Source organism: Cannabis sativa, chromosome 8 (assembly GCF_029168945.1).
Source record: "Cannabis sativa cultivar Pink pepper isolate KNU-18-1 chromosome 8, ASM2916894v1, whole genome shotgun sequence".
Taxonomy (NCBI): domain Eukaryota; kingdom Viridiplantae; phylum Streptophyta; class Magnoliopsida; order Rosales; family Cannabaceae; genus Cannabis; species Cannabis sativa.
In genome coordinates this window covers 38775586-38789574 of record NC_083608.1, presented here as the reverse complement: position 1 = coordinate 38789574, position 13989 = coordinate 38775586, and the positions used below count along the sequence as shown (strand labels likewise).

Below are 13989 nucleotides of genomic sequence, written 5' to 3'. Positions count from 1 at the left end.
TCCAAAATTATTATTTCATTCCCTTTTCTTGGAAAAAATAAAATAAAATCTTACATTTCCAACAATTTAATATTAAATTTGCAGGGCCCACCTTCTTCTGCTTCAAATGTCCAAACTTTCACACTCAAAGTTGCTACTTTTTTATTATTATTCTTCTTCGTCTTCACCTCCAAAACTCAACTCATTTTCCCTCCATTCTTCTAAAATGGTGCTCACCTTACTTTTCTTCCTTCTCTTTCTCTCTCCTCCTTTGACTCTCTCTCTAAACCAAGAGGGACTCTACCTCCTCCGAGTCAAACGTGGCCTTTCCGATCCAACTCAGTCCCTCTCCTCCTGGAATGACCGGGACGATGATCCTTGCAACTGGTTCGGTGTCACCTGTGAAAACTCAACTCGTCGAGTTATCTCCATCGAACTTCGGAGTTCTCAGCTTGCCGGACCTTTCCCTGTTTTCCTTTGTCGCCTCCAGTCTCTCTCTTCCATTATTCTCTCTAATAACTCTATCAACTCCTCTCTGCCGAACACTATCTCCGACTGCCGGAATCTCCAGACCCTCGTTCTCTCTCAGAACCTCCTCGTGGGTCCCATTCCCGGAAGTATTTCCAAAATCGCTAACCTCCGGCAACTGGACCTTACTGGAAACAACTTCACTGGTGGAATTCCGGCAAGCTTTGGTCAGTTTCAGAAACTTGAATCGCTTATTCTCTCCGGAAATCTTCTTGACGGAGTTATACCCAGTTCTCTTGGTAACATTTCTAGTCTCAGAGAGCTTTTTCTCGCTTATAATCCGTTCTCGCCGAGTCGGATACCGAGTGAGTTTGGTAACCTGACTAGTCTTGAGAGCTTATGGCTCAGTGGTTGTAACCTCGTGGGACAGATTCCGGCGAGTTTGGGCCTGCTGACGCGGCTCAAGAACCTTGACATTTCCATGAACAGACTCAGCGGAGCTATTCCTAGTTCAATTACAGACCTACGAAGTATAGAACAGATTGAGCTTTACAACAATTCTATTTCCGGTGAGTTACCTCCGGGAATGTCGACATTGAAGACCCTGCGAAGATTCGACGTGTCCATGAACCAACTGACTGGTACGATTCCGAATGAGCTTTGCGGTTTGCAACTAGAGTCGCTGAATTTGTTTGATAATCGGCTTGAAGGGACACTACCAGAGAGTATAGCTGAGTCTCCAAACTTATACGAACTCAAATTATTCAACAACAAACTCAGCGGCAAGTTGCCCAGTCAACTCGGGAAGAACTCGCCGTTGCAGAGGCTCGATGTTTCGTACAATGGGTTTAGTGGAGAAATCCCAGAAAGCTTGTGCGTGAAGGGTGTACTGGAAGACCTTATTATTATATACAATTCATTTTCCGGGAAAATTCCACCGAGCCTTGGAAAATGCCAGTCCTTGAGCAGAGTGAGAATGAAGCACAACAATCTTTCAGGTATTGTTCCTGCTCAATTCTGGGGTCTCCCCCGTGTCTCCTTGCTTGACCTTGCTCATAATTCACTTTCTGGTCCCATATCTAGCAAAATTTCTGGTGCACGTAACATTTCACTTTTGTTAATATCTCGAAACAAGTTTTCTGGGGCCTTGCCTAATGAGCTCGCTTCACTGGACAGCCTTGTTGAATTATCTTGTAGCCATAATGTGCTATCGGGTTCCATTCCGGCGAGTTTGACTAAGTTGAGCCAATTGGGAAGGCTTGATCTTAGTAACAACCAACTATCTGGGCAGATTCCGGTCGGAATTGATTCTATGAAGAAGCTGAATGAGCTTAGTTTAGCTAACAATAAGCTATCTGGTCAAATCCCAAGTGAGATTGGGAGTGTGTTTGGTCTTAACTATCTTGATCTTTCTGGAAATCTTCTCTCTGGGAAAATCCCATCCGAGTTGCAGAATTTAAAGCTTAATATGCTAAACTTGTCGAACAATAAGCTTTCTGGTGCGCTTCCTCCTCTTTATGCAAATGAAAATTACAAAAGTAGTTTTTTGGGCAATCCAGGCTTGTGTGGTGACATCCCTGATCTTTGTTCTCGGGCCGTTACAAGTAACAAGATGAAATACCTTTGGATTTTACGTTCAATCTTCATTCTTGCAGCCATTGTTTTTCTTGTTGGACTTTTTGGGTTCTATTGGAAGTACATGTCCTATAAGAAGAACACTGAAACAATCACTACAGCCATATGGAGGTCTTTCCATAAACTTAGTTTCAATGAGTTTGATGTAGTCGACTGCCTAAACGAGGACAATGTGATAGGAAGTGGAGCTTCAGGAAAAGTCTACAAAGTGGTGCTTGGCAACGGTGAGAAAGTTGCAGTAAAGAAGCTTTGGGGAGGAGTAAAGAAAGATGACACTTGTCCTGTTGTGCGGGAGAAAGATGAATTCGAAGCAGAAGTTGAAACACTTGGAAAGATTAGGCACAAGAATATTGTCAGGCTGTGGTGTTGCTGCAGCTCTGATTATTGCAAACTTCTGGTTTATGAATACATGCCTAATGGAAGCTTGGGGGATTTACTCCATAGTAGTAAAGGAGGCATGTTGGATTGGCCAACAAGGTACAAGATAGCTCTAGATTCAGCTGAGGGGCTTTCTTACTTGCATCACGATTGTGTACCTCCAATTGTTCATAGAGATGTAAAATCCAACAACATATTGTTGGATGAAAATTTTGGAGCCAAAGTTGCTGATTTTGGGGTGGCTAAAATTGTAGGCGGAGTCAGTAAAGATGTTCTTTCTATGTCTATTATTGCAGGGTCTTGTGGTTATATCGCACCAGGTCTGTTCTTACTCACTTGTAACTCATTTTTGGTACACAGTTCTTTGTTAACATTTGGTAAAATCTTAAGTGTTCATTGATTCATTTTTATTTGTGTTGTTTCAATTGACGAAAACAGAATATGGTTATACACTTCGAGTGAATGAAAAGAGCGACATTTATAGCTTTGGAGTGGTGTTACTAGAGCTATTGACTGGTAGACTCCCAGTTGATTCAGAATACGGAGACAAAGATTTGGTTAAATGGGTCTGCGCTACTATGGAACAAAATGGATCAGACCAAGTAATTGATTCCAGACTTGATGTCATAACTCACAAGGAAGAAATTAGCAGAGTACTCCACATTGCTCTTCTCTGCATCAACCCACATCCGCTTACTCGGCCATCAATGCGAATAGTGGTGAGCATGCTGCAAGAAGCAAGTTCAGGAAACAAATCCAAATCTGGTGGGAAAGATGGTATCTTTTCCCTTGCTGCTACTTCGATGTAAATTACTCAGATCCAAGGTAGCATAGTATATGATTCATGTACTCTTGTACTGTAGTAGAAATTTAATGAGAGGGGTCCACTTCAGAATTATAGTCCAAGTGGGGGTTTGGATCTCTACACTAGATAGTAAATTATTAAGGGATGCGCCATTCTAGGTGGTGATTTTCCATTTTTTTTATTTAGGAAATTTGTAACAATGCAATTTTAAGAAAATTGTCCAAATATGAGATAAAAAAAATCTGCATTAAAAACAGCTGTTTTACACATGTAGTTGGTGAAACTTAGAATGATCCTTTTTTTTTTAATTTTTAAATCCGAGATAGTGTCCCCATTTTGTGATCTTTTCTTTTATTTGTCTTCCTGTATCTGCAATTATACAGTAAAACCAGTGCAAAGAAAGATGAGGGTCCAAATGACATAGGGAGATGTGGGGCATTACGACAGTGACAGTGTTTTGCTTGTCTTTAATGAGGTGGTTAAGTTGGCTTGACCTCCCATGGCTCCATTTCATTAATGGTGAATGAAGCACTTATCTCCTTGTGGATGGACCAAAAAACAGCAGCCATGTGTTCATGTGACATTAGGGACCAAAACCATTGACTGAACTTGTCAAGTACCGATTTTGACACAAAAAGGAGGTGGTGGTAACTGGTAAGTAAGTACCAAACTGTAAAGAATTCTCCATGGAAAGAGCTTAAATTTAGTATAAGTTGGATTCGGTGCTGACTTCTGCTCCAAGGAGACTATAGTTGACACTGTATTGCCGTGAATGCAACAGTGAACGGCGGCTGTGGCACTTTAGCACACGGCATCTTCTTCTTCTGTTTTTCTTTTTGTTAATTTCTTACATATAATTATATTTTTTTTATGCTTCTATATTATTATTGACTTATTTCATATATTATTATTTTTTATTTTTTTAAATTTACAGTTTGGATTTTTAAAGTGGTTTTTTTGGTGGTTTATATGTAGGTTGCTATACAATTTTTGGTCGCGATTTAAGTTGCTTCGCTAGTTGCAATAAAAATTTCTATGTAGAATTCCGTAAAAAAAAAAAAAAAAACTATTTTAAAGTGTAAAAATAAAAAAACTCCTATTATTATTTATAGTTATAAAATTAAAATTTAGTTTAATTTGTATGGGTAAAATTGTGAATATCACAAATTATAAGTTTTTAAATTATAATTTTAAATGAAATATAATTAATTTTTTGTATATCTCTTTATAATATTACACAATAAAAATTGGAATAATTACATAAAGTACCATTTTTTTGTAAAATATTTACATTTTTACGTTCGAAGAATGTTTTTATTTTTTTTTTTTTTTTTACATTTTTACGGTTTTCCAACAAATAATACGAAAACAACATTAAATCAACAAGAAAACTACATAAAAGTAACATGAAAATAACATCAAAAAATAACATTCATGTAACAAAAAATCAACAACAAATTAACAAGATTACAACATAAAAATACCGTATTTTCTGTAAATAAAATTAAAAAAATCGTAAAAATGTTTAAAATTCTGTGAAACCGTACTTTTGTAATTTTTTTGTTGTTTTTATGTTTTTGTAAAATAATCTCGTAAAAATTTTACAGACTTAAATATACATTAAAAATTGTTTTAAACTAAGCACACTAAACATCATATTCTCATTGGTCAATAGTATACATACTCATTTCTACTACAAATATAAGAATTCGCGACGGTCCTAAAAATGATTTTTTTTTGGAACCGTCGCTAAAAAAATTAAGTAACTATTTAAAACCGTCGGGCAAAATTTAGTATTCCCGACGGTTTAAAATCGTTTTAAACAAAATAGGCGACATTTTTTAATAAAATTCGATTTTTTAATGGACCCTTATAGGCGACAGTATAAGGATCCATTAAAAAATCGTCACTTACTTCTTTCCACATTTCCCACGTGCCCACCTACTTTTTTCTATTTTCCACATGCCCACCCATTTATTCTCCATTTCCCACACCCTAAAATGAAAATCTTAACTCTCCAAAACTCCACCCACGCATCCGCACCATCGTCCTCCTCTCTCGCCGTCTTCCTCCCTCTCTCGATCTCCCTTTCTTCTCATCTCTCTCGTCCATCGATCTCCAACCACCCCTCCTCCCGTCGGTCTCCCTCTACTCTCTGTCGCATACGTCGGACCACCACCACCCATCAGTCTCCCACTCTCTCTCTCTCTCTCTCTCTCTCTGAGCTCGGTATAAATACATTTATTTATTTATATACTTTTTTATTTATTATATATATTTATTTTGTTATTGTATAAATTTAATGTTTTTTAAAGTTAGTTGTTATTGTAACAAAATTAATTAGTTGTTTTATTTTAATTTAGGTAAAATTATTAAGCTAATGCAGGATTAATGGTAGAAAAATTGGTATTTTTTTCTCTATTTTTTTTTTACATTCTCGACGGTTTAAAACTGTCGCCTGTCGCCTATAATAGGGTATAGGCGACGGTTTTAAACAGTGCCCTATACTATAGGCGACAGTTTTAAACCATCGCTTACTGTATAAAGCACGGTTTAAAATCGTCTCCTATACCCTGTTATAGGCGACGGTTTTAAACCGTCGGGAAGTCCAAATTAGCCACGATTTTAAATCGTCGCCTATTTTGCCCGTTTTACGACGGTCGTATAGGCGACGGTTATAGAAACCGACGAGAATACTTTAAACGACTGTTTAAAAACGTCGAGAAAAACCATTTTTGTAGTAGTGTCACGCCCACATTAAATTTTCTTTTTAATAATGTAATGTAATGTTTTCTTTTATCATGAATGTAGTATTTTTTTTCTCCAATAATGTAATCTTTATATTTCTACATGCAAAATGATATCTTAATTTATTGAGTTTTAATAATTTATAGTATTTTTTTTTTATAAAGAAACAAAATCTTTAATAATCACAATCACAATACAAAAAAGAGAGCTAAAACTGGCCAAAACAACTCTTACAAGGGCCACACATCAAAATTCTCCTATCACTCCTTTTTTTTTTTTTTTTCAAAATGCTATAAGCTCTATGATAAATTTATCTTTTAATCATATCTACAATATAATTCACACTATAAGTGTAACTATTAAAAACAAAAGTATTTCGATTATTCTAAATGTGGTAAACGTCTGTTGCAAAAACAGGCGCAAGAAGCTCAGACTTGGTCCCCTTATTCATTCCTTCAATCCATTTGATCGAGCCGTATAGTAAGACATGTTATATTATTTATAATAATATAATATATAGATTAAATATGTGTAATAAACTAATAATATGTAACATATGACTATATTAGTTGTCATCTTTTTGTTACATTTGGGGAGTTGTTACTATGAGTAACCTCCACCATTATCACCAATATTAAGAGTGTAAAAGATGTTACACACCTTTATTTGAAATTCTTAATGCTATAGGAGTTATGGTGTGTGTAAGAGTTACATTTGAGTCCATAACATCTATAGGGTTATGAGTTTGAATTTCAAATGGTGATATCCTAAACACTATATAAAGAGGTCTAAGGTGCTCATTTTGGAGAAGAAGTTTTCTATCAAGAAAGCACTTTGCTAGAAAACCCTAAGGCTTGATAATTCCCAAAGCTATTTCTTAGAGAGTTCCCTTAGTGCTTAGAGATAGGGGGAAATAAGCTTTTGGACAAAGGTGCAATACCTTGTTCAAGTCATGGTGATCCCCACTAATCTACACTCAAGGTTGTGAGTGAGTGTTTATATATATATTATTCTCTTGTTATATATATACATATATTATATTACATGTGTTGTAATCTTCTCTTCTACCTTTCATATATATAGAATATATAGTGTATATATATGTATTGTAACATATATTTAATCAATCTCTTATTTTAGTCCTTGTATTATTTACAATAGAGTTGTAATAAATCTTGATTTTCTTCCATTGTTATAAAATCTCTAACAAGACAGAGACCAACCACTGCCAATCTACGCATGGAAATGCCTAAGAGTCTGTTGAGAAAACTGACAGTACAAAAAGTAATGTCCATAGTCTTCCTCAGCTGCTTCACAAAACAAACAGATGGTGATATCTAGCTGAATATGCACCCTTTGTAAGTGATATCGAGTAAGAAGTCTTGCATTGAAAAGCTGCCAAATGATAAAACGGTGCTTAGGCACACTCATTCTGTTCCAAACAAAGTGTTGGTACTTTACCTTGTCAAGTTTGATGAAGCTTTTGTATACTTTATCAACATTTCAAACTTCTCATGGTAACAAGGTCCATCTATTTTTTCCTGAGAAAAAGTGTCTCGGATATGACACAACTTCTGCCAATACCAACTAGTATCGACCTTAAGTTGATACGTCCAAAAATCTTAGCCTTTTAAGTAAAATGTTGTTTAGCCATTTAACCTAAAGAGATTCTTTCTGATGAGTAATTGCCCAAACATACTTGACAATCATAACTTTATTCCATTTAGCTCCTTCACCATATCCCAATCCACCATAAGCTTTAGGCAACACACTTTTTCCCAAGAAATTAAATGGAAGTTACTTCTCGTTCCATTATTTCTTCATAAAAAAATATACATAGTTTATCAATCTCTTTAATTATGCTTTGAGGGAGCATAAAAATGCTCATCTAGTAATTACCAATCCCCAAAAGAATAGAAGAATAAGTTGAGATCTACCTGCATAAGAAAGATGACAACTTGTCCATGAGTGAAGTCTCAACTTAATCTTCTTGAGAATGATTCCAAAATCTTCAGGTTTCCACTTTATTGGCCTCAAAGGGACCCTCATATACTTGAGAGGAAAGGATCCCTCTTCAAACAGGAGCACCGGAAGTAACTGCTCTTTTTCCAAGTTAGACACTCCACAAAATAAACTTGGGATTTGCTACAGTTAGCCCCAAGACAAGTACTGACACAGAACTCATCAAAATTAGTTTCCTTCACACAGAACCGATCCAACATTAGTTTTGCAAAAAATAATATCATTCGCAAAGCATAAGTTGATAATCTTAAGACTCCTGCACGTTGGGTGGAATCTAAAGCTGTTATGCTTAGTCCTAAGTTGTAAAATCCATGTAAGATACTCCATTACAAAAATAAACAACAAGGAGGATATGGGGTCACCTTGATGAACACTTCTTACACCTTGAATACCTCCCTGAATCTCCCATTCATCATAAGAGAGTATGAAGTACCTTTGAGGCAAATCATGACCTAATAGATGATTTTAGAGGGGAAGCGGAGGCAGAATAGATACCTTTCCAGAAATATCCAATCAACCCTGTCATAAGCTTTGCTTAAGTCAATCTTCAAGGCGCATCTTGGAGAGGTATTCTTAATCAAGTCTTGGAACATTAAAATGTTATGAGCAAGTGATCTATACTTCACAAAGGCTCCTTGATTTTAATTGATTAAGCTGGCCAAAACTTTAGAAAGCCTACTACAAGTCATTTTAGAAATACACTTGTACAAAGTGTTGCAGCAAGAAATAAGACGGTAATCCACTGCTCAAGTAGGAATATCAATTTTTGACATCAAGGCTATTGTCGTTTCATTTAGCTCGGTAGGAATCTTCCCTGTATCAAAAAACTCAAGAACCGCATCTAAGATTTCATTGCAAATATCCAGTCAAATAACTTTATAAAAATCTGAACCATACTCATTGGGGCTTGGACTTTTAGTACCAGAAATGCTCAACAAAGTCTTCTTGATATCTTACTTACTAAATTTCCTAATTAAACCTAATTGCATATCAATATTTAGGCAAGGTCCCATCTCAATGCATTGAACGTTAATCATTTTAGTTGCAAAGCTAACACTTCGCATAAAACCATTGAAATGATTAACAACTTCAAAATAATCTTCAACAAGGTGCCATTGTTCATTTTGAAAAGAGACAATAGCTCTTCTCTTTTGGATACAAGTATGAAAGTAAGCATTGTTTCCATTTCCCTTTTGTAATTACATAATTTTACTTCGCTGAATTAGAAAGCTCTGATAAAAGTGGGCATGAAACAATTTATAGTATTATTGTCTCGTAATCAAGTAAAAATTTTGTTTAAAATATTAATTAGATATAACAATTGTGATAATTTTAGTAAATAAATATAAATAAAAAAATATTCAATTTTATTAGAAAAATAATATAATAATAAAGAATATTATTTTTGGTGTAATATTTAGTATTATAATTGGAGTGGAAAGAGATATGGACAACAAATTTAGTGTTAGCATGATATTAAATTTCGTGTTAATGTTAGAGATGCTCTTACATTTTAGTAGACAAAATTATATATAAATATGAAGATTCTAACTTGAATGTGGACATTTTGTGAGCATATACTTTGCTAGTTTTTTGGCTTGAAATAAATTTGAGTTATATTTTCGTTTGACATTTTTGTCTACTTTAACTACTTGAGGCTAGCTCAAGTGGCCATAGGTGGGTGTGTGAGTGTTGGAGGTTTTGGGTTCGAATCCCAAGTAAAACATTGTTGTAATATATACACGCTTAAATAAAAAAAAAACATTTTTGTCTACTTTGTTATTAAAAAAACATTTTTGTTTAGTTTATATGAATGGACCCAAACTTGGGGTCCTCCCATGGACAGGAAGTTTTAAATGAGTTACAAGGACATGACTAAAAAAATAAAACAGATTCTGTGGACGATAATTATTGATCTAGATGTTTACATTGTCTCCATCATCTGAGTCGTACTGATTAAATGAAATGAAAAGGCCTTAAAACCATTCAATTCATTTCTTTAAAGGAGGACTTCAAGAGTAGAGAGATATTTATTTGTTGCCCCTTTGCATGAGGCTAGCAAAGGACACAACATAAATTAAAACATGCTGAGTTTGCACCTTCATAAAAACAAGACCAATTATAATCTAATAATGCTACTGTACTAGTAGCCTACATAATGCTATGTAAAACAACGGACATTAAATTCCATTGTACCCTTTAAAATTACGGGCTCCATAATTTTTTATTTGGCACTTAGAATTTTTTTTTTTTTTTTTTTTTTTTTTTTTTTTTTTAAGATTGCATATAATTATTTAGAACTACCAGTAATTTTTTTAAGAAAATTGATATGTTAAAAGTAAGATTTAAAATTTTATGGTGCTAGTGATTAATTTTTCTTATACACGAGTTAAGTAATTGTTTGAACTTTATTTTTGACAATATAAATTATTTAGAATTTTCTAAAAATTTAAAGGTAGTCCTAAAAACTACTAGTAGGATTTATACCTAAAAATAAGTAATTAATGAGTAATATATTATTGAATATATATAAAATAAAAATATATTATAAATGATTATATTAAATATTGTTAAATAATTAATAAATATAAAAAAAATAGTAATATGCAGCATAAATAATTAAGTTTAACTCCAGTTGTAAATAAATATCTAAGTTTAATTTTTAGCAGTAATAATACTTAAGTTAAAATTCTAGAACTTTTATAGGTACCTAACTATTAAGTGTTAAGTAAATTGAAACGTGATAATTCTTGATTGGTCCAAATCATTAAATTTTTATTTTTTTTTAAAAAAAGTTTAATTTAAATATACTAATAAGAAAATGACACGTAGATAATGACTTAATCTTTAACGGTTAGGTACATACAAAGTTCTAAAAATATAACTTAAGTATTATTACCGCCAAAAATTAAACTTAGTTATTTATTTGTAACTAAGAGTTAAACTTAGATATTTATGCCGCAAATTATTTTGTTGGGATTAGACTCACTTAATCTATCAAAGTCAGTAGTTCCATCTTATCACTCATAAGATGGATATGAAGAAAGCAGCTGTTAGCTATAACTGTTTATTGAGATTTTTGGCAACTGAATATTTAGAGCTTAGAAAAGAAATAACAGTTTAAATAACAAGTGCGAGATTTTTATGTGGTTCAGGCGTTAACTATCTTTAGTCCACGAGTTTATTTTATTAAGCTCTTCGGCCGGTGAACATGAGTACAAATGTGTATACAATGGACTAGAACTTCTTTTTCCTCCTGTTCCTCTTGAAGAAGAAGAAGCTTTATACGAATTTTTTGTGGATTCTTTTTATGTAAGTAGTATAGTATTTTTTCTAATTCCAAAAGGTCTTTAAAATGTCTCTTTCCTTATCTTATGGAATGCAGGGGTATTTATAGGCCAACTTCCCTCCATGCGCTAGCTGGAATTGATCACCTTTGGGCGAGATCCAACCGTTGGTTTAATAGGTGGCCTTTTCACCACATGGCATTTAAGGGTGTCAGGTTGTACAGATTGGGCATCATACATGTGTCGTCCCAGGATTTTCCTTTTTGAATTTCCCTTGTCAATGGCCGTCGGATCATTCAGGCTGGTACGATTGGACTCGCATGCTCTATACTATGGCATATCGTGGGGGACAAACCCTGACGTCGTACCTAAAAAAGTTTGGCTACTAAGTTTGTAGTCTGACATGTACAAGCAGAGCTTTCGTGAAATGGGTTTATAACTCAGCTAATCGCATTCCAAGACACCTTCAGGCATTTGGTGAGAAATCCATACCCTTTACGAGAGCACTCAACTTTAATTCTACGAGAATAGCTGGCTTCAGTTTCAGTGATGGGAGTGAGTTCTCTTTGAAGAATTTTCCCGCACCGTCGCAATTCAGGGGATTAGTTCCTTTCATGGTGGCCCTTTCCGCAAGCTAAGGCTTCCACCTTCTTGGAACAGTGATCAAGAGAGTTGATAGGCTACTTATCACTTAGCCTGTCCAGATTAGGATCCACGTGTCAAGCTTACAAAAATCTGGACAATATTTACACCAAACTTTTAGGACGTAACACGATCCGGGAGCTTGCAGTGCTTCCTCATGATTGGTTCCAAACACGTGGGATAAATTCGAGCTTTTCATCATGCAAGTAGCCACCAGCTGAGGTGTCACTTGGCAGAAGGTATCACTTCTTCTATTTACTAATAAAACTTTAAATGCTGACCTTTGCAATTTGCGCGTGCTCAGGGCACGTATCTGGAGAGGTGCCAAAATGGTAGCGAATCGATTGAGCAGACTCTTCATTTATTGAGCACATTTCACGAAGCATGCAATGATGGAAGTTAAATCTTGGGAGTCGATACATCTTCTTAATTTCCCATTCGCCCAATCTTTCAAGTACCCTTTTATTGGGTGATTCAAACCGTTCACTCCTCGTGGATGACGCCTCTTCTTGGTGCTCAATAAATATTATAACAACCATCATTTTTTAAATTTCACATTTTCTTTTCCTATCGCACTAGAGCTTTGGCATTTGGCTTCATCCCCTCTCCTGTCTTGCAAGACTTTTCTAATTGCATCATCTCTAAATGCACACATCGCCAGACACGGCGCAATGTAACCATGTCACACCTCTACCTGTTGACCGGTAAGTGTTCTTTGCCACTGTCCAAGAGAAACACTAAATATTATTTGTGCCACTCCGAACTCAGAAAAAGTTGTTTGCAAAGATGTGTACCTTGGGGCAGCAGATCCTTAGACCAAAGGTGTAGTATACTGTGTTCCAGGGGGCACTATCAGTGGCTCCTGGAACAAAGGAGCTGGAAGCTTCCCTCAGTATCTGGGTGTATTGAAGTTGCCAAAAACTGCTAGAGCTACTCCAAATGCTTGGATGTAAGCTTCCTCAAAGTTAATGAAAACCTGGGTCCTTGCTAAAAATTTAGAGAGATTGTTGGCTCTCTTCCTTTGCATTTCAATCCATCGTAAGAATTCGGCCCCGATCATTGCCTGAAGGGTACCCATTTTTTATCGTCATTAACTTTCAAATATGACATTTCTTTTGTTATTCTTTGAACGTTGGCCTTAAGGATTTCATTCGGTTGTTACTAAATGTTGGCCAAGAAAATAACCTCCCATCAATATCTCTTACGGCCACGAACTGCCTTTTGAACATGGACTATAGATCGTGCCAATTCTAGATAGACCTTGATGGCAATCTCTTCCACCATTCTTCTACAGATTTAGCTAAAAGGAGGGGGACAAGTGAATCTTGGGGTCCATCTTTCCCTTATACAAATCCATCTAGGGCATCTGAAACATCTCCGGTGGAACTGTGTCTAAAAACCTCTTGACACTGGGCTCTGGATCTTCATGTTTTGAGTTAAATTTGTCTCTGATTTTTTTCTAAGAATTATTTTCATCACTTTCCTCAAGGTCGCAATTTTATCTTCTAGCTTCTTGGTGTGATCGTCTGAGGGATTTTATCCCCGCATCCGATCGTCAGTGTTATTTCTTCAATCACCTCCACGAGCCATAATCCTTTCTCTTTGCTCCTTTAATCTCCACAAATTAAAATTGTCCCTGTGGTTAATTGTAAAATAGTTATCTTTAAGATCTAAGTTCTTGATGTCATCTCTTGGTTGACGGAGGCACTAGCATGTTTTTTTACTTTCACCAGACATTAAGTCCTAGTGCCTGAAGATGAAGACAGGTCTTGTTGCCATGTGGGGCCCTATTTTATGGATTGGTTGGGTGACTTTTCTCTGAGGTGAATAAAAATCTTCTCTCTCAAAACTCTCTGTCTCCTCTCTGTCCCTCTTATCAAATGACGACACGTATCAATTTTTTTAAAAACTCGCGTGATGATTAAAAAATAACCTTTTGGTTAACCACCACTGTTTGACGCTCCGTTAATTTTACTTAAGTAATACAACACTGTGTTAGACTAATGGTTATATAAGTTAAAAATT

The 13989-nt window shown here is 35.4% G+C and overlaps 1 protein-coding gene across 1 annotated transcript; it reads left to right on the top strand.

The window, feature by feature from the left end:
- LOC115700465 (receptor-like protein kinase HSL1) lies at positions 1-3519 on the top strand. The gene is made up of 2 exons (XM_030628005.2): positions 1-2780; positions 2899-3519. Exons 1-2 carry the CDS (start codon positions 107-109, stop codon positions 3267-3269), a joined length of 3045 nt encoding a protein of 1014 aa, XP_030483865.2. The 5' UTR covers positions 1-106; the 3' UTR covers positions 3270-3519.
- The last annotated feature ends 10470 nt before the right edge of the window (positions 3520-13989 follow it).